Genomic DNA, 21,725 nt, shown 5'->3' with positions numbered 1-21,725 from the left:
AATCGGGTACACAGATCCTCAGGCCGAATCAGATCCGATCTGAGGAGTCCTGGTGCAGCCCGAGTTGAAATCATGTTGAAAACGTCCTCCTCCTCGATCTCCCTGGCGACATTAGAGAGTAGCGTCTCGTCGAGATCGTCGATGAACTTGTCGAGGCCGCTGTGTTGGCTTGCAGCAGATGCCTCCATCCTCGTGTCGTTGAAGAGGCAAAAGCTGCCCGCGCCATCAGGAACGCAGACCCACGAGCCGAAGATGAAAGTTGTGCCCTCGTCGAGTGCAGTGCTGGTGAAGTCGAAAAAGATCATCGAGTTCTCCGGTGGATGCTCGATAAACACCTCTACTTGGCGCACTAGCGTCAGTGTTTAACCTCCAAGCCCACCGAGGGATATCCTCGAGGTGGTAGATTGTATGCGGGGTGTCGCTGAGATCAGAAACTCAAAGGTGCAAGGAACATAAGATTTAGACAGGTTCAGACTGCCGAGGGCGTAATATCCTATGTCCTGTGTGGTGGTTTATATTCCTTAAGTGTTGATGTTTTCTGAGGGGGTCCCTGCCCGCCCTTCTATAGTCTGGGAGGGGACAGGTTACATGAAAATTCTAACCAGATACAAGCTTAGGAGTTCTACCCAAGTACTACTCGGGCAGTTTCTTTCTGTTTTAGATTAGTTCTACTCCTGTACGAGTAGTAACAACTGGTATAGGGTTTGTGTCATGTCCCATCCCTTATCCTAGAATATGCATGCCATGTGCGCAATCCCATGACCCCAGGTCTAATAGACGGCGCTGAGCAAGTGCTCCTAAGATGCCGTGGTGGTGTCACATGCCAAGGTGTGGCGGCGGCCAGGCTCCCGGGTGGCGTGCCTTGCTACCGCGTGACCATCACCAACACCTTCTTGTCCTACACCGTGCGCGACCTCCACGTCTCCTGCGGCAAGTTCGGGTCCGCGTGGCTCATCGACCAACCCGGCAACTTCCGGTGCCTCAAACCACTTGTCAGCCCCGCGTCGCACCCAAGCAGAACTCTACAAGCCTGCTCGGTTGCAAGAATGATGGCGGTGAGACCTCCTTTCTTTATCTCCCTCATTTCCGGTTGCTATTATAGGCTTCAATTCTAGCCCGCCCGGGTAAGGGTATATTTATCTTTTATAATTGTGTTGATACCTGTTTGATGAGGATATATTATTATAAGGGTTATAATGTCCAGCAGCAAATTGGCACTGAATTGTGGCAAAAGTCATCTTTTTTCCGGTGTTCTGTAGCCATTTTTGCCCTGATGTTTATTGCATGGCTCACGAACTTATCGAGCCAGCTCGAGCTGCTCGCCGAGCCGAGCCGAGCTGCCTCGTTATCCTGCCCTAGGCTCGGCAGTCAGCCCAAACACACGCTGGATACCAATCAGCTTGGACGGGGTAGGCCAGCAGACGACGAGTGGACGGGGTGGAGATGGATTTCCAATCAGCTGCGTTGGCATGGACCACCGGCTGATGATTGCTGTGCCTTGTGCCCCGTGGGAATTTGAAACTACATATACTGATGACATATTATTGGTTGGGTGCGTGTCCATAGTACAGGAAACATCTTTTTGCGGATGCTTGCAGTTGCACACTGTTACTCGGAGTTTGTACAAGAACAGAAGAATTAGCAACAGAGTTTGCATGGTGTGGGTGGTAAAGGATATTAAATTTTAGCCTAAATAATTTAAGGGTCGGATCCTAAAGAGCATGGCTCTAATCTTATAAAATTTTATGATAAAAATATATAAATACCAAGTTAGATTGTAAAGATAACATTAGGGTTATGATCCGTTATTACCCCTAAATATGTCTATCCTCTAGATCTAACCAGTTGCGTTGCTTGCTTAGCAAAATATGGAGGTGACTTACTAGTGTGTGTGGTACCGTGTTTTTGATGCCTTGCTCCGAGTAAAATATACCGCCGGCCCTCGAACTTGGTTTGGAGCGCCATGCCGATCCCTAGACTTCTAAATGCACATTCCGATCCTCAAACTTGCTAATTGTTACATGTGAGATCCACATCTCTATAGTTTTCATTAAACATGTCTAACTGGCAGACGATTAGGCGATGATGTGGACCAAACACGTGGGGTCCCCATATCAGTCCTGCCTCTCTTCTCCCCTCCGTGCTCTCTCACACATTTCCTTCACCGACCCGTGGGGGCGGAGCGGCCAGCGGAGCTCGCCCGCGGTGGCTCCTGATTACCTGTCGGGGGCGGAGCGGCACCGGAGCTCACGCCGGCACGGCTCTTGCTCGCCTGCGGCCAGCGGAGCTCGCCCATGTCGGCTCTTGCTCGTGGGGGTGGAGCAGCCGGCGGACGGAGCTCGCTTGTGGGGGCGGAGCGGCCGGCGGAGCTCGCCCATGGCGGCTCAGGCTCGCCCGTCTCGCCCGTCGAGGGCAGAGCACGCATATGGTGGCTCCCGCTCGCCCATCGGCGGTGGAGCAGAGGCGGAGCACGCCCGCGGAGGCTCCCGCTCACGCGTCGGGGGTGGAGCGGAGGCGGAGCACGGCCGCGGCGGCTTCGGCTCACCCATCGGGGGCCGAGCACGCCTGCAGCGCCTCTCGCTCGCCCACGGGGTCGAGCGGCTGACGTAGCTCGCCTAGTGCAGCTCCCGCTCGCTCATCGAGGACAGAGTGGTGGCGTAGCACGCCCGCTGCGGCGGAACGACCGCCGGCACTGTCGGCCTCGGTGAGGACGAGGAGGAGAAAGAGAAGAGGGAGGTGAGGAGAGTGAAGATGGAGAGAATATAGGTGGACCTGACATGTGGGCCCCACGTACCAGGTTCGTCTCAGTACTCAGTCCGCAGCCACGTAATTTAATTTAAGATATATAACTATGATTTGGACCTCGCGTGAAACAATTACCAAGTTTAGAGATCTAAACGTGTATTTTGAATGTTTAAAGACCGGTATGACACTCCAAGCCAAGTTGAAGGGCCCATGGTGCATTTTACTCCCTTGCTCGAGATCCAGGTCGTGGTCGCAGTTGTGCTACTGAGATGAGGTTGTGGTCGAGGGTCATTGTCTTTCTTCTGCTTTTATTTTCACCTATGCTTTGGCCTCGGCCTGAGGACGGTTCATTCTGTAGACACATGAATTATTTTTCTTTTCTTGTCATAGTAAAATACGTATAAAAACCATAAGAGAATATACTTTCAAATATGAATAAAGTAGTATTATCTTCTTCGAACGCCTACACGTCTCAAGACGGTTACTCTCCTTCAACGCTCCGACCCAACCTCCTGCCTTAAATGAACTGCCGCGCGCACGGCTCCTTCACCGATGCGCTCCTGATACGCTCACCCACTCTCCACCTTCATCGTCCATGTCGTCGCTGCCCTTCAGGGCGACCCCGGCCAAGGAGGAGCCGCCGCCGGAGTTCCTGTGCCCGATCACGCTGGACCTCATGCGTGACCCGGTCGCGGCGCCCACGGGCATCACCTACGACCGCGCTGCCATCGGTTCCTGGCTACTCTCCGGCGGCCAGCGCACATGCCCCGTCACGCACGCCGAGCTCCGCGCGGGGGACCTCGTCCCCAACCACACCCTCCGCCGCCTCATCCAGGACTGGTGCGCCGCCAACCATTCCGGCGGTAGGGTTGATCCGGTCCCCGCCACGCCCGAGGAGGCCGCCGTCGCCGAGATGGAGGGCGCCACGCTCGCGGGCGACGCCGACCGGTGCGCGGCCGCAGCGCGCTGGGTCCGGCGGCAGGCCCGGCTAGCCGAACCGAACCGAGGCCGCCTCGCATCCGCCGGAGCCGCGCGCGCGCTCGCCGCGGCGTTTGCGTCCTTTGCGGACGCCGCAGGTGCAGACGCCACTAGCGACGTGCTGGACGCCGTGCTGGCAGCGCTGGCGCTCGTCATGCCGATGGACGAGGAGTCCATCGTGGCCGTCGGCTCCTCGAGCGCGTCCGTGGCGCGGCTTGTCGCCGTCGCCGCGAACGGCGGCCTGCACAGCAGGCTGCAGTCTGTGGTCGTCATCAGAGAGATCATCTCGCTGTCATGTCACAGGTATGGCGCCGGGGCCGTCGATCTGAGCGCCAACGCCGACGCCATCGTCCAAGTCTTGGTCAAGACGATCAGGGACGCCATCTGCCCGCAGGCGACCAGGGCGTGCCTGGTAGCCGCGTACCACCTCGCGTGCCCCGGCGAGAGCGCCGCGGCGCGCCTCGCGGCGGCAGGGCTCGTGCCGGTGCTCGTCGAGCTCCTTGTGGACGCGGACAGGAGCACGGCCGAGAAGGCTCTCGCCGCGCTCGACGCGGCACTGTTGTCCAGCGATGGCAGAGCGCGTGCCCGTGCCGACGCGCTCGCCGTGCCCGTGCTCGTCAAGAAAATGTTCTGCGTTTCCGACGCAGCCACCGAGCTCGTTCTTTCTGCCTTGTTGCGCATGTGCAAGAAATGCCCGGAAGACGACATGGATGGCACGGCAGCAGCAGGTAGGCGGCTCGCCATCATTGAGTCGCTGCAGGTTGGTGCCCTCCAGAAGGTGCTGCTGCTTCTCCAGGCTGGATGCAGAGAGGAAACGAAGGAGAAGGCCACTGAGCTGCTGAGGGTGATTGTCAGGTATCAGGGCAGAGTGGAGTGTGTTGACACCATGGATTTCAGAGGGCTCAAGAGAGGCACTACAATTTTGACTACATAGCTTTTTTTTGTGTGTATATAACAATAGAAAAAAGTTTAGTAGATACAATTGTGATCACAAAAGGTAGGAAACGTACATAAATAGCTTCTAAATGTTGATTAAAAGGTTTTCTTGTATTTGAGTATTATTCTGTTTCGTTCTAACATTAGCAAATTTATATCGATTCATCAACCTCATGTGGACGACCTGAGAAATCCAACTTCTCATATAGAATGGACAAAAGTATGAACTATTTTTTTTTGAGGAAAACAAAAGTATGAACTATAACTAAATAACTTCAAAAATGACAGGATTTGTGTACAGAATGATCAAGACTACATGTAAGTTTCTATTTAGTTTGCGAGGGGAAGATGAGATTCCATTATTCATGGTTTCTTAAATATTTCCCCATTTTTATTTCTGGAATGTTCAGCCTAATTTCAGTTAGCGGAGAAATCAGTTTGGTTCTACTTTTATCTGGTATTCATCAGCTCTACCAGACTGCCACTTGTAGCTTTTCTCTGTCTTTGAATATCTTCCATGAAACAGTGCTTTCCCGAGGCTATTTGCGTATCAGGTTCAAAGTCATGGGGAAAAAATGACTGTCATTCTTCGTTCAAACAAATCCGCTTGGAATAGTCCACAATTCCAGTCAATGTTAGTAGCATCATCACATCAACATCCACTTGTTATTCCAATTGTGCATGCATGCCAGGACAACTGGATTCGGTTTGTCCTATGCTTGTCAATACAAGTTGCTATTCTTCTATTCAAACTTCTAACAATTCCACTACCATTGAGCAGCTCCAGACATATATCCCTGTTTGATTGAAAGGAAAATTACATTTCTTTAAGAGGTAGCGTGTCGAGTTACCAAAATCCAAGCTATAGTTTTGGTATCTCTTGAAGGACCGTAAAAAATCCTTTAAAATCGGTACCTCAGCGGCCTTGCTCTTCAGAAATCAGCAGCCTGCTGTTGTAATCCATGTCGCGTAAGTGCAACGATTTAGTCCTATAGTTACGTCATTGTACATGCCAATAATCCAACTGGAGTGATTTGTCCAATGGTTTCTGAGTTGTTATTCTTTTCTGAACAATTCCACTATCAATGGCCGGGCAGTTGAAGACAACCATGTATGCTCAAAAGATAAAATTATATAACCACCTCACCTGCCTCGCTCTTCGTAACTAGCCAACTCAGATCAGCACCCGAAACTCACTGTTTTTTAGTTATTCGTCTGCCCCGATCATCTGGATGGATAACTGAAGCCAAAAAAGCCGCATTGCGAAACATTCTAGTAGTGGTCAAAGCATGGGAGATGCACATGCAAAATCCACCACTTAGAAAGGGCCAAAAGAATAAGAATGTTACTTCTGCTCGTCTTACTCATGAAGGTTAGGTTGAAACCGACTTTGAGATGCAGTGCAACCGTATGACTGAATTATTCTGCCTTCAAGTGTCTCATGCTACTAGCAGCGGTCAAAACAAGGTGCTCATGCTACTATAAAACAACACCTAGAAAGAGCCAACAAATTAGGATGCCTTCTCCTTCCTACCCATGTGGGTCGATGGAAGCAGCCAAGAGTAAGCACATGCTTTTCTGAGTTGTAGGCATGCAAGGTTCCTAAAGCAGCTGATAAATGCTATGAAATTAACTAGTTACCAGGTACTAATCTGTACTTCAAAAGGAAATCTTTCCAAACACACCAACTACATTCAGTAACTGAAGCTATGTTTCTTGATTATTATGGATTAGATTGGCCACATGTGTCTCCTTTTTTCTTTTGAGCAGTTACATTATTCCCTTTAATATTATGAGATACATCTCTTGTAGTCATGAGCACTCTGCAAGTAACATTGCACTGCCCTGAATGTTTACATGGTAAGTAACCAACAACTAAAAGCCAATCGATCTGAGATATAGGATACTGAATCTGATATGATTCCAAATTTAAACGAAATGGTATCTAGTCATGAACCATTCAACCTCTTTGGAAGAACTGAGAAACCCAACTTCTTGTTTAACGAGGAAAAGAATATGAATTACAACTAAATAATGATGAGGACATCACCAAGATGGATACGCACGAGCCATGCCCTTCGCCAAGTTACTGGTCGTCATCAACTTGGACTCCATGTTCGGTTCGGATTCAGCAGACCACCTTGGACAAAATCGGCCACATCTCCCTCATACAACATTGAAACGAGGCGTTCTTTGATGCGTTGGAAAGCTAATGATGAAAGCTTTCTTTTGGTTCTAGTCCTAGCTCTAGAAGGTTCGTTGATCATCCTATGTGACCATGACAAGGTGCTGCGTCACTAGTTTTAGGCCGTGACGGTCCTTGTATCATGTCGGGCCTTAAGCCTATGTTGTGGGCACCCCCCTGGTTGCCCTCAACCCTAGCCTCGTCCTTTTTGTTATAAACTCAGTAGCCGTCGCCATATTAGAGTTTGGATTTTGTTTAGTTCTAGTTTTCTATCGTGAAACCGCTCATTGTAACTATAATGCCGAGTCCTTTTGTTGCGAATCAGAACCCCCGTTCTTGTTCTAAACCACTATGGTGATTATTCCTTTTGTGTTCAAAGCTTTATCCCTATATTCATGTTTGCTATATACACATATGCAATTTCAGATTGCGTGTTTATCCTTTCTTGCTTGTATTTTTTGATTCGCTCGCAGGGAAAAGCCTTCTTGGCAAGTTGAATCGAGCTGTGCTTGGTTGATAACCAACGGAGTAGTGGTGTAACGGTTGCAGGGGTTCGAATCACGTCTAATTAGAAGCCCAGATCACCCACGTCAACTCTCCACCAATTGAAATTACCATACCTATTGCAAGATCGGTAAAAGAAATCGATGCTCATAGCCTAAGAGGGGGAGGGGTGAATTTGGTCTGTCTTAAAATCTTAACCTATGGCTCAAATAGTTTGCACAAAACATAAACTAGAACATACTATCTAGATGTGCAGTTAGGGTTCTTCTAGTGACAAAATCTCATCCCAAAAAGTTTTGCAACCTATAGCCAATCCTACCAAGATACTACTCTATGAAAGTAAAGGCACACAAGATTGCAAGAATGAAATGTGGAAGCTTAAAGAAGGGGATAAGGGAAGCAAACTCTTGACGCACGGATTTATCCCGTGGTATCGGTAGGCATAAAGCCACCCCTAGTCCACATTGTTGAAGCACTCACTAAGAGTATTGCTTCCCAGTCACCAAGTCTCTTTGCACAAAGGCTTAGCCACCAAGGCTCACGCCAAATTTCTGGTCACCTCGATGCGGCCTCCACTAAGGAGCTTCTCCATAAAGGAAGGGGGTCTCCACATCCCCCGCACAAGACCGTCGTCGCCGCTCCACACCAAGCCGAAGGGTTGATAACTTGCCAGCAAGCCACCAAGAACTCCAAGAGGCCGGCACACCAAGATACAAGCCTGAGGTTCACTCAAGAACTAGCACAAGGTCACAACACCTTGCTCTCACACTCTCTCTAGAGCTAGCCTAGGAATACACCTTACAAAACTTGTGCTAAACCTAAGGATTTGATCAATATGGACTTGAATGGCTTTTAGAACTTCTTCAGTGTTTCTGTAGCTTCTCACGAACTCCAGCAGCCTCAAATGACCAGGGGTGAGGCCTTATATAGGCTAGAGATCCACTTCTATCCGTTACATGCTTTTTCCCTAAAAAACACAAAGCACCGGTTAAACCGGTCGCCACTGTGGCAGAACCGCCTGAATTAATCTGGCTTAAGTGCGCTAACTGTCACCATAGATGCAATCAGGGCTAACACACACTTGAAATGGAGTAAAACGACAGTCTATCAGGTAACATCCCGATGCAACTATTGAAATTTCAATCGAAATAATGCATACATATAACCCACACGAAGGTGAGCCTAGAGATTACAACAATCCATAAATTTTACATCACAGAGTTCAACAGGAATTATTATTATAAACCAAGTTTAAAAATATTCATAAACAAGTACTTTCAGAGTTTAATAATGCAGCGAAAAATAAGCGAAAGTTCTAATGATGATACAAGATATCATGATGAAGCCTGTACATGACATCATTCAGCGTTATCATCATTGGCCGGGGACGCATCCCATTCCACCGACCAACCAGAAGGAAGAGTACACGGCCAAGTCAAACTAGCAACCATGTCCTCAAAGGTCTCACCTAAAAATAAAGCCACAAGCAAGGCTTAGTATACTAATACTCAGCAAGGCTTACCCGACTATTTGGTATATATTTAGCGGGCTCCTAGACATGCACAAATCTAAGGCTTGAGGGTTTTATTTTGCAGAAAAGCAACAAAGAATAGGTCCTTAATTTCAAATTTTTAGCTTTCAAGATTCTAGTTCGATTAACCATTCTAGGTGAGCATCTATCTACCATCATACATGGTGGAAGTAATTAATTTAATCATCCAACAAGATTAATCATCATCATTGTTCCTCTTCTTACTCTATGTGGTAAAAGGGTCAAGCAGTCTCAATAACCGTGACAAACGGATGATTCAAATCGAATTTCTTAAACTTGCAAGGCAAAGCCAAAACACATGCATGGGCCCAGGCGAGTCACCCATATAACTTTTCCCCTCTCTTCCCGGGTTGTGTATCAGGACGACCCCTCGAGACAGAGGTCCATGAACCACGGAACGAAGCCGAGCTGTGGCTGCTCTTGCACTCACGATGTGCCCATGGGAACAAAGTCAAGAGAGTGAGGGTAAAGTCCACTCGCCGGTCCAATCAGGTACGTAAGCTTACCGATTACCATATTCTCGATACGTGGTTAGTAGGTTCAAAAACTTAACCAACACTACCACACACCGTGACCTTAGCCAGTTTCACTACACAAACGAGGCCTCAAACATCAACATGAACATTGTACCATAGCCCCATCCGTCGATCTTATAGTTCCAACATAATTTAAACAATCAACTTCTATTTTCTCACGAGTAACAGGAAATCACTCGACTTCTACTCATGGCATCTAGCGACTGACATAAACTAGTGTTCATAACATAGGTACCTAGGATCATGCAACTAGGGTTTCAATCAACTCCTACAAACTTAATGCACAATACCATATATAAATAAAAGTTGCATAAGTGTTAAAGTAGAGTTTATGCTCCAGGGCTTGCCTTCCTGAGAAGTGCTAGCCTTGGGCTCTACCAAATTTTGGTTCGGGTCTTTGATGACTTTAGTTAGATTGATCTGAACTTTGCGCTGCTCACTCTTGGGCTCGGGCACCAACTCGTATGTTCCGTCAGCGAGAGAAGTCGATTCTATATGAATGCACATGTATGAGTTGTTTTAATGGTACAAGATAAATAACTATTTCACTATAAAGTTGTAATTCAACAAAACTCAAGTTAAGTTGTAAAGCACTTCATTTTATTTTCCTTGGGCAGTCATTTATCGAGTATTATCTAGATTAACTAACTTTATTAAGTAAGTGAGGGGTTTTATCATTTCATAAATGGTCATTTTTCAAAAGTAAGCATGGATTAAAAAAACAACTACTACAGATAGTTTTTGGTGTTAAGATTTTTGTGCAAAGCACATTACTTAAGTACAAACTCACTGTAAAATTTTCAACCATTTTCATATAGCAGATTAATCATGAAAAATACATTAAACAGCTACTAATAGGATCAAGATCCATTTATACAGAACAAACCATGCAAAAACTTGTGCTCAACATTTTAACGAGTACTTCTAAACTTATGGTGAGTCTACTGTAAATTTTTCATATTTTAGTGTGCAAGATACAGAGCATAGAAAATAAGTCAAGATACATCTATATTAATCAATATTTATTTCTACAGGCAGTTCCACAAAGTTTCTGTGTCTCAAACTTTTCCAACATGATAATCTACTCAAAAATATCCTCTGGTAAAAATATCATAATTTTCTAAGTATAGAAACTATTTATACTGATTTAATATTTTTATTCATTGCAAAAAATTGCTTGAGCAAGATCCAGTGGAGCATAAAGCTCTAAACTTTTTGCTAAAGTATCTAGGCATCACTATAACACCACTGTAAAAGTTAAACTTCATGAATCACAATATAACATCTACAACAAATAGATTTATTTACACATGGTATAGAACAAGATCTAATAAAATCTATAGCTAGAGTTGTGATCTGGCCCTGAAATTTTTATATAGAGCTCATCTCCTAGATACTAAACAACTGTTGAAAATTCTCCACCAGTGCATGCCCATAACACTAGATCCAATTAAGTGCTAATAAAACTAGTTCTTAATCTAGAGCTACAACTATATAGAAGCTGCACATAGTCATGTAAGCAAAGTGGTAGACCTTTTTGCAAGGATTCCAAAATATCTTATTTTGCATTTTTAAGATTTTTCTATGATTTTTAAATGAATTTACAAGTTCACTATTTTGAAAACAAAAAGGAAATAGGGTCCCGCAGATAGGTCCCTGACTTTTGTAGAAAGGATGCTAAAAAGAACTCAATGTCACAATGTCATCCCTGGACGCGGCTGCCATGGTTGGGTGTGAAATTCCGGTGGGAGGAAAGGGATGTGGAAGCACGAGGGCGGCGAGGGCTACCTGTAGGCAGGCTCTGTTGGGGCTGGAGATGGCCAGACGAGGGTTGCCTGCAGGAGCAGTGGGGCGGCGGTGTGGAGGTGGCTCGCCGGCGGCCGTCCGGCGAGGAAGGGGTGGTGTGGGGAGGACAGGGAGCTTCTGGGGGCCAATGAGAACCAATTTAGTGGCTTAACTCGGGTGGAAGTGGAGCGGAAGGGGGATCTCGGCGTGAGGGTGGTGAGGGCTTGGGCGCGGCTCGGGAAGGCCGGCAGCAGGTGCTCGTCACCTTGGCTCGTTGTCGTGCGGTGGCCGGGAAATGGCTGCTGCGTGGCGCGCGCGAGCTGGGCAGGGGCGGGATACGGGGTACGGAAAATCGCTGGCAGAAAGCCCGGTCGGTGGCTGGTCGCGGCCTGTTGGGGGTCACGCCTTGGCACGGCGCGCTGGCGTAGGCATGCCCTGCCATGTGCTGGTGCTTCTTTGCCGGCCAAAGTAGAGCAGGGGAGGGGAGAGAAGAGAGAGGGAGGGAGAGAGAAAACATTCAAGATTCAAAGTAAAGTTTCTCAAAATTTCAAACATAAAATTGAAAAACTTTGAACATGAAAGTTGTAGGAAATTTGAAAATCTACAACTTTCGTTTTGGATCCAAGTTCATTTGATCTTCCGTTTAGAAGTTATTTTAAATTTAAGACTATTAGGATTTGAATTCCTATTCATCTCATGTGTTTAAAATTTGAATTTGCAAATGGTGTTTGAAGTACACTTGCAAGGTACTAAAATATGAGTATATTTTTATGCTACATTTTTTATGAAAAGTTCAGCATGTATGGTTATGAACATATTTATAAAAAATCTTATATGCACACATACATACACATGTATTCCTTAAAGAGATGCATAATTTGAATTGTTCTTGTTTATTATGCATGATGCTAAATTCAGGACCCTTGTTTTAGCATTTTAAATACCTAGGGTGTCACAGCCACTGTCGGTTTTACCGGTCACACACAGCCTGCCCACTAGCCGTTGAACTCCAACTGCCATCTTCTACTGACGTCATTGCACCAACGATCGTCGGTTTAACCGGTGCTGAAGACTTTGCTTGGAAACCCTTCTGGAACCAAAATATTCGTACTGAGTAACCACAACACGCTTGCACCGACGCCTTCTTTTGCACCGTCGGTTTAACTGGTGCCTCTGTTATTTCTTGACTTGATTGCTGTGTCATCTCGTAATTGCACTGACACCTCCATTCTTATAGATCCGGTTCAACCAGTGCAACTGTGGTTTCTTCACTTGATTGCCATATCAACTCACAAAAGCACCGACCCGTTATAAGTTCATACCGTCAGTTTTAACTGACGCATATAGTCATGTTGAACCTTTTCCAAATCATCTCTGCATTTTCAGTACAACTTGAACATCTTGACATCAATTTCGACAATCTTGTATATGGATTGGACTCCATCCATGGGATCTAGAAATCCTAAAAACTTGAGCTCACAAAATCATTAGTTCCATTGACTATGTTGTCCCACAATCACCAAAATCACAATCATGGCCTAATGGGGCCATGTTCCTTACAATCGGGCCAGTGCTACATCAAGTGGTATCAGAATTCAGGTTACCTGTGAAGGTATATTATCGTGTTTCCCTTTAGATTCATCTCATTCCTTTACCTACAGTCCACGAAAGGCCAAAAAAATATACACTTTCCGTTGTCCTATCACATATTTTAGCCTTTGCAATTTTATTTCAGTTTCCATTTGTTGAGTTTGTGTTTGTGGTCGAGTCCTTGTTGCTAGTTTAGAGTGTTTGTGGTCATAGTTCAATTGCCCGTTGCTGATTTTGTTTCCGCCGTTGTCCCATCCACCTTTACCCAAACAACAAGTTGAGCCATCACATTACTTGATTTGCCCCGCTAGCTGCCTTTTGTGAATTCTAACCACGCAAGCCCTAGATAGGTTGCAAGTCGTCTTGTGTCTTTCGCCTTGCATCTAAGCCCTTCTTGATTCATCTGAAGATACCTATTGCTATATATACTAGGGACGCTTTATCCTTGGTCGCTTGCTGAGACACTTTGCTCAGCCATGATCACTGTTGGGAGGATAGGAAAGCTTTGCCCTAGCCGCGCCACCTTGTATGCCTAGTTGTGACTTCCAAAAACTCTGATTCGGAGCCCCTTTCTTAAAATAGGCATAACTTTTCGATCATAACTCGGATTGAGGTGAACTTTTTTTATCCTTGATTACAAAGAATGGACAAGGTTCAACCAATAGTATTATCTTGCTCTTAAAGCTGAAAGAGAAGTACATGAATGACGACAACAATAGACTTTCAAGTATGTAGCATTCCGACCTCGACAAGCCCAAGGCACCTGTTGCTAAGCCACCAACGATACCGCCTGCTACTACAGTTACTTCCGAGATGAGTAATATGTCTTCTGTGCAATCCCAACAATAGAAGAAATTTGTTCCTCCTGGTGCTTCATTGAGCCACTCCACCAACATCGTGTGCCACTACTGCAAGGGCATGGGACACATCATGAAGGATTGCCCCAGTCATCGTGCATCCATTGCCACCAATGATGGAAGATATGTAAGTGCTATGATGTTGAAGATGATTTGGTTCCTGCTGCTAACCTTGCAGATTTGGATAGTGAAGGAGAAGCCATTGATCCTATGACTGCTGCTGCGGGTTACAAATCTATTGTTGTGCAGCGTATGTTGAATACAAAGCTTAAGCACGAACCGGAGAAGTTACAACACCATAATTTGTTCCACATGTTTCTCATTGTCAATGATAGTCATGTGCATACAATAATTGATAGTGGGAGCTACAATAACTTGTGTCAGTATTTAACCTCCAAGCCTACCGAGGGATACCCCCGAGGTGGTAGATTATAGGTGGGGCATCGCCGAGATCAGGAACTCAAATGTGCAAAGAACACGCAACTTTGGACAGGTTCGGACCGTAGTATGTGTAATACCCTACCTCCTGTGTGGTGGTTTGTATTGCCTTAGATAATTATTTTTTGGAGGGGGTCCTTGCTTGCCAATATAAGCTCAGGAGTCCTACCCGAGTACTACTCGGGTGGTTTTCTTATGTTCCGACTAGTCATACTCCTGTACAAGTAGTTACAACTAGTGTAGGGTGTGGACCATGTCCCATCCCTTATCCTAAAAAATGTACGCCATGTGCCCAGTCCTGTGGCCCCGAGTCTGACAAATTGTTTAGTTCAGCTTTGCTCAAGAAGCTTGGCTTGACCACACATGCTCATTCCAAACTTTATCACCTAGAATGGCTAAACAATAGTGGTAAGGCAAAGGTAACTCGATCAACAAGAGTATACTTTTTATTTGGCTCATATCATGATTATGCTAATTTTGATGTTGTACCTATGCAAGCATGTTCGTTTTTATTAGGATGTTCATGGGAATATGATATTGATGCTTTACACCATGATAGAACTAATAGGTATACTTTGATGCATAAGAGTAAGAAAATTGTTTTACTTTATTTAACACCTGTTTTAATTGTAAAACATGACAATGAGCATGCTGAAATTTCTAAGAATGATCATGCTTTAGACTCATCTGGTGCTACAACCGAAGAAATTAAGTTGAAGGGAGGTGCTTCCATTGCTACAACATCTCTGAATGCTGAAAATTATATTGATGATGCACCATGCCGTGCCATGCTTTGCAGACATATTTCATTTTCATATGCACCATGTCATACCATGCTTTGCAGACATGTTTTGTTTTCACATGATCATAATCCTATGTCTAGCAATTTGCGTCCTGTTGTCACTAACCTTTTGCAATAGTTTAATGGTGGAATGGAGTCGAGGATGACTCCAACTCGAAAAGGGGAGGATGATGAGGATATCAAAAAAATGGATACGCATGAGCCATGCCCTTCGCTAAGTTACAAGCCATCATCAACTTGGACTCCGCGTTCGGTTCGGAATCACTAAAGCACTCTCGACGGAATCGGCCACATCTCTCTCATACGACATTGAAACAATATGTTCTTTGATGCGTCGGAAAGCTAATGATGAAAGCTTTCTTTTGGTTCTGGTCCTAGATGCATAAGGTGAGTGGATCATCCTGTGTGACCACGACAAGGTACTGTGTCACTAGTTTTAGGCCGTGACGGTCCTTGTATCGTGTCAGGCCTTAAGCCCATGTTGCGGGCAGCCCCCTTGCCGCCCTCAACCCTAGACTCATCCTTTTTGGTATAAACTTATTAGGCGCCGCCATATTAGGGTTTGAGTTTTGTTTAGTTCTAGTTTTCTATTAAGAAATAAACATCTTTCATTGTAACTATGATGCCGAGTCCGTTTGCTGTGAATCAGGGCCCCCGTTTTTGTTCTACACCACTATGGTCCTCTTGTGTTCAGAGCTTGAACCCCATATTAATCTTTGCTCCATACACATTTGCAATTTCAGATTGCGTGTTTATTCTTTGTTGCTTGTGTTCTTTGATTCGCTTGCAGGAAAAAGTCTTATTGGCCAGGTCAATCGAGTTGTGTTTGGTTGATAACCAATGGAGTAGCGAAGTAACGGTTGCAGGGGTTCGAATCGCGTCTGATTAGAAGCCCGGATCATCCACGTCGAGTCTCCACCAATCAAAATTACCATACCTATCGGAAGATCAGGCCAGTGCTACATAAACATCTTCACAAGATTTCTTTTAAAAAGTATGACGAGGTCACTACCTGGGCGGATCCACCGGTATGGTGAGGTCTGGTGGCTACCATATGCCTGCCCATCGGCGAGAGCCTCTGTAAGAAACATGGCCTCATCAGTCAATTATTGTGATTTTGGTGATTGAATGATAACATGCTCAATGGAACTAACCAAGTTTGTCAAGTGAATAATCTTAGGTCACATGGATAAACTACAAAGTCCTAGAGAAGCAAGGAACAAAGAAAGAACTCAAAGAAGTGTCGAATTGGACGAGTTCAGCTTGAAGTAGGGCGTCAGATAAACCGACACCATGTTTTTATAATGGGTTGGTGCATTGGGAAATTGCAACTACGATCAAAGAAGAAAATGGCGGTAGCACCAGATCAACCAATGCCCTAGGGTTAAGTATCAGTGTATTGGTAGTTGAATTACTATAGAGCATTTTTGGTTGCAGCTGCCTGGCTCAAAAATCTCTTCAGCATGGATTAAACGACACTAGGCATCAGTGCAATTCAGAATTGCAACAACGATTGAGATAAGAAATGCCTTCAGCACCGGATGAAACAACGCCTGTGACTAAATCATACGACGCTTTCTGCTTTTCGAGAAAGTTGTTGGTAATGGCTATGGCTGGCCCTCTAGCCTATATAAGCGTCTTCCCGTGTCATTTGTGGTTGCTAGAGTCTAGAGAACACTCATACACATTGAAGAAGGCATCGTAGCCATCATAGAGCTTAGTGATCATATCCAATGCCTTTAGCACATGCTTAGTGAGTGTTAGTGCTAGATTAGGCCAAGACAGATGTGTGAACAAGGTGTAGCTACCAGGTGTTTGGTTCTAGATTGAACCACCACTACAGTCTTGGTGTGCCGGTCCCTTGGAGTCTTGGTGACTCGCCGGCACGTCTTCAACCCTCGAGCTTGATGTGGAGCAGTGTCGACGACCGTGTTCAGGGGACGAGGAGACCCCTCTTTCGTGGGAAGCTCCATAGTGAAGACAGCATCAAGGTGACCGGTGCAAGAGGTGATGAGCATTGCCTTTATGGCAAGAACCTCACCTACTTGGCGTGAGCCTTAGTAGCAAGACCAAGCTCTTTATCAAAAGAGAGTTAGTGACCGGGAGCGTACCTTGGTGGAGCTTCAACGTGGACTAGGGGTGGCTTTAGCCCACCGATACCACAGGAAAAAATTGACGTGCCGAGTTTGCATTTTTCTAACCCACTCCTTTACGTTTCCGCACTTCTTTGAGGCCAGCTAGGTGCAGGAGGAACATTGCAAAACGATTGTTCAAAATGCATGGCATCTCACGCTGGATGCTAGAGGAGGCAGGGTGGTCGATGAGGTTCAGGAGGTGGGTGCGGAGTTGTGAGATTGGAGCCGGAATGTGCTCAGTGGTCTGGAGAAAAGAATAAAGAGAGTGAAAAAAGGAGTTGGAGGAGTGTAGGCGGAGAATGGTGAATGCTCAGAACGTTGCCCGTGAGGAGATCTTGAGGTATAAGCTGGAGAAACTTGAAGAGCAGAAAGATTTGTACTGGCGCCATAGAGCGCAAGCACATTGGCTGAAACATGGTGACAGAAATACAAAATTTTTCCATGGTTTCGCCTCTGAAAGAAGGAGGAAAAATAGAATTAAATAACTAGTGAGGGATGATGGAAGTGTTGTGGAGGAGGAGGGGGTGATGAGGAACCTTGTTACTAACTTTTATAAAGATCTCTTTCACAGTTGTGCAGGTACTCGGTATGCAAAATTGATGGCGCAAGTACACCCCAAAGTTTCTCAAGAGATGAATCTTCTCTTGATGAAAGACTTTACTGATGAAGAAATCAAGCAAGCTCTGGATAGCATGGGAGAGCTGAAAGCACCGGGTGCCGATGGGATGCCTGCTTTGCTTTACAATCAGTTTTGGGACATAGTGGGTGCTGATGTTGTAAAAGAAGTGAGGAATTTCTTGACTGGGGGTGATATTCTGGAAGGGTGGAACGACACAGTTGTGGTTTTGATACCGAAGGTGCCGCATCCAGAACGTCTAAAGGATTTACGACCCATAAGCTTGTGCAATGTAATCTATAAAATTGCCTCCAAGGTACTATCCAATCGTCTGAAAGTTATTTTGCCTGAAATCATCTCTGTGAATCAAAGTGCTTTTGTCCCGGGGCGCTTGATAACAGACAATTTGCTGCTAGCTTATGAATTGACACACTATATGTAGACGAAGAGAGGGGTTCGTGACTGTTTTGCTACAGTTAAACTCGATATGAGTAAAGCTTAAGACCGGTGTGGAATGGAATTTTTTGGATAAAATGATGCACAAGCTGGGCTTTGATGAGCAGTAGGTGAAGATTATTATGAAATGCATCCCTACTGTGAAGTATCGTATTAAAGTTAATGGTGAATTAACAGATGTTATAATCCCTGAGCGTGGTCTTCGACAGGGGGATCCATTGTCACCCTATTTGTTTCTGTTGTGTGCTGAGGCTTTTTCGTGCCTGCTCCTTGCTGCTGAGGAGAGAGATCTTGTGGGGGATAAGATATGCCAGAATGCACCTAGCATAAATCACCTTTTGTTTGCAGACGACTCTTTGTTACTTGTGAAGGCTGATGAGACAAGTGCAAATCATCTGCAACATGTCCATTCATTGTATGAGGATTGCTCGGGGAGGACTATAAATAAGGAAAAGTCTTCTATCATGTTCAGTCGCAACACAAGACAGGCCGAGAAAACGTTGGTGATGGATGTATTGGCAATAGGAGTGGAGGCCCGGAATGAAAAGTACTTGGGGCTGCCTGTGTATATGGGCAAGTCGAAAGAGAAGACATTAACATATCTGGAAGATAGTGTTTGGAAAATCATTCAAGGATGGAAGGAGAAGTTATTGTCAAAAGCTGGAAAGGAGATTCTTATTAACGCGGTAGCTCAAGCTATTCCGAGCTATGCATGTCCTGCTTTGATCTCACAAAATCTCTATGTGATGCAATCAGTACTATGATTTGTCGGTTTTGGTGGACACAACAGGAAAATGAGAAAAAGATGCATTGGCTGTCACGGGAGACTTTGTGCTTGAGAAAGGAGAAGGGTGGATTGGGTTTGAGGGACCTGCACCTATTTAATTTGGCAATGTTGGCAAGGCAAGGTTGGAGGCTACTACAATATCCGGACTCACTTTGTGCCTAAGTCCTTCGGGCCAGGTATTTTCTGGATGGTAATCTTCTCGAGGTGGCAGAAGGTCCAGGGATTTCTTATGTGTGGCGAAGCATTGTTCGTGGGGTGCAAGCTATGAAAAAAAGGGCTTATTTGGAGAGTGGGGGATGGCAACAGCATCAATATATGGCTGGACCCTTGGATTCCTGATGGTGTGGCACGACGGCCAATCACTCCACGGGGTCAGACGCTGGTAACAAAAGTTTCAGAGCTGATAGATCCGGTCAGTGATGAATGGGATAGCCAACTGATCAAGGACATTTTTTGGAAAGATGAAGCCATCTGATAGATCCGGTCAGTGATGAATGGGATAGCCAACTGATCAAGGACATTTTTTTGGAAAGATGAAGCCATACGCATTCTGGGGTTCCCGATCAAACACAGGATGGAGGATTTGCTGGCTTGGCATTTTGATAAGAAAGGGATGTTCTCCGTTAAATCAACTTATCATGTGCTTCATGACTGTAACACACGAGAGAAACAAAGTTAGAGTGGAGAGAGCAGCTCAGGGTCTGGCTAGGAGAGCACAAGGGGATTCAAATGGAAGGATATCTGGCAGTTGAAGTGCCCACTGAAAGTACGTCACCTTTTCTGGTGTTTTACACATAACAGCTTGCCTCTGAGGAAGAATATTAGCAGGCGTGGGATGGATGTTGATACAAGATGTCCGGTGTGTTGGAGACTGGACGAGGATGGGGTCATTGCTTCCTCAAATGCACGTATGTCAAGGAGTGTTGGAGGGCCTTTAATCTGGAAGATGTGAGGATCACTTTGTGCGAACGATACTCAGCTCGGGAAGTTTCTGAACATATTTGGGGATGCAGGAGGAGAAGAGTTTGTTCACTATTTGCTTGCTCTGGTCATGGTGGGACGCCCGGAATAAGACCAATGCAGGTGAGCAACGAAGACCTGTTGCCAATATCATTCATAAGGCTAGGTCAGTGCTTGTCGAGGTGGTTGATGAGAGTGAGGCAAAGAACAATTCAGAGCCGACAAATAGATGTCGTCGATGGTCAGCCCCCCAGCCTGGTACATGGAAAATCAATGTTGATGGTGCTTTCTGGGAGAAAGAGAGGAAGGGTTCTTTGGGGTTTGTCGCACGAGATGACCAAGGTAATGCAGCTATTGCAGGAGCTGGCTCTCTTGATGTGGTGATGGATGCACTGTGTTCTGAAGCGCATGCCTGCATTGCCGGCCTTCATGCGGCAGCAGATCAAGGTTGCAGAACATTGTGATTGAAACTGACTCCCAGACTTTGGTGAAGGCGCAGCTGACAGATGAATATGACCGTGCACAAGGGGGGGCGCTGCTGACTGTTTATTATGACCACCATGTTTGGTTCAGCTGATGCTGTTTTTGTTCCACGTTCTTGTAATTTTGTCGCCCATGAGCTTGCTCGCTTTGGCTGCTGTCGGGACCCGGATCACCCTGCTGTTTGGGTGAATCCCCTCCCTAGTTTTGTAAACAACCTTTTGGTTCGTGACTCCACTGAGCTCGGTGTTATTTGAATAAAGCGATGGGATCTTGAATAAAAAAACTTGTGTGCGTTTACTTTGCTAGAGTAGTATCAAGCTAGAATTGGCTACAGGTTGCAAAATCCTTATTTTAGGTGGGTTGGAACACTAGATAAACCGTAGTTGCATATTTAAATAGCATATTCTAGTTTATGTTTTATGCAATTTAGTTGAAGCCGCAGGTTAAAGTTTAAGGTTTGCCTAATTCTCCTCTTCCTCTCTTAGGCTACGAGCACCGATTGCCTGACAGGCTGAATCGCACGCTGACTTCGGGTGGGCTCGTTGGTCTCAGCCGCTGCGGCGTAGGCCACATAATCTCGTCCCCATGGAGTCTAGAATCGATTGGTCCAAAGTGCGGCGATCGTGCTCAGAGCAGGAAACGAAGCGACACTGTCGACGCAAGTCCACGATGGCCGATGGAGATACCCAAGGCAAAATTAGCGATGTGCAGGCTAGAGAGGATCGAAGAAGCGAGACTGCACTTCGACGAGATCGTGGAGGAGCGGAGAGCCAGAAGAGATTACTGTGTCAAGGGGGCAAGCTGCTCAAGGGAGTCGGTCAGACGGGGAGGCAAGGAAAAGGTCGGCATATTAGATTATTATGAATATTTGGTGTAGAATAGAATTGAACGTCCTGTTTGATTATTGAATTCTGAATTTCTGAATCCAAATCATTTGCCCGTGTACTCTTGTTTGACCTTTGATGCACACATGATCTGTACTTTTATTTGATTATTGATAGTTATGGGCTTGCAGAGATACCATACCATAGGCCATAGCACAACTTCGGGACCAAGTGCCGGCGTAATTGGAACTACAGCCACTGACACACCAGCAGAACAATCTGATGCTGCTCCCACTAGAAATCCCTGGTTTCCCTACGGTTTCTTTCCCTAGTATGACATTTCAAAATCGTAGGGAAACTACTGGTTTCCCTAGAATCTACTGCTTTCTAAGGATAATTTTAGGATAGGGTCCTAACTCATGCCACACAAAACGCTCTCGTGGTATATATCCTTAAGACACTGTCTCAAATTGTAGGGAATGTTCCACTGAGCAAAAATTTCGTGGCCGCCATAACCGCTAGCTCCAATTTGAAATTATACCAAAACCTCGTAAAT

The 21,725-nt window shown here is 45.8% G+C and overlaps 1 protein-coding gene across 1 annotated transcript; it reads left to right on the top strand.

The window, feature by feature from the left end:
* Positions 1–3,250: 3,250 nt before the first annotated feature.
* On the top strand, positions 3,251–4,998 carry LOC112877337 (U-box domain-containing protein 21-like). Its single transcript, XM_025941634.1, has one exon. The coding sequence runs from the start codon at positions 3,341–3,343 to the stop codon at positions 4,655–4,657; it is 1,317 nt and encodes a 438-aa protein (XP_025797419.1). The 5' UTR covers positions 3,251–3,340; the 3' UTR covers positions 4,658–4,998.
* Positions 4,999–21,725: the final 16,727 nt, after the last annotated feature.

This window comes from Panicum hallii, chromosome 9 (assembly GCF_002211085.1).
Source record: "Panicum hallii strain FIL2 chromosome 9, PHallii_v3.1, whole genome shotgun sequence".
Taxonomy (NCBI): domain Eukaryota; kingdom Viridiplantae; phylum Streptophyta; class Magnoliopsida; order Poales; family Poaceae; genus Panicum; species Panicum hallii.
This window is presented reverse-complemented; position numbering and strand designations above follow the sequence as displayed.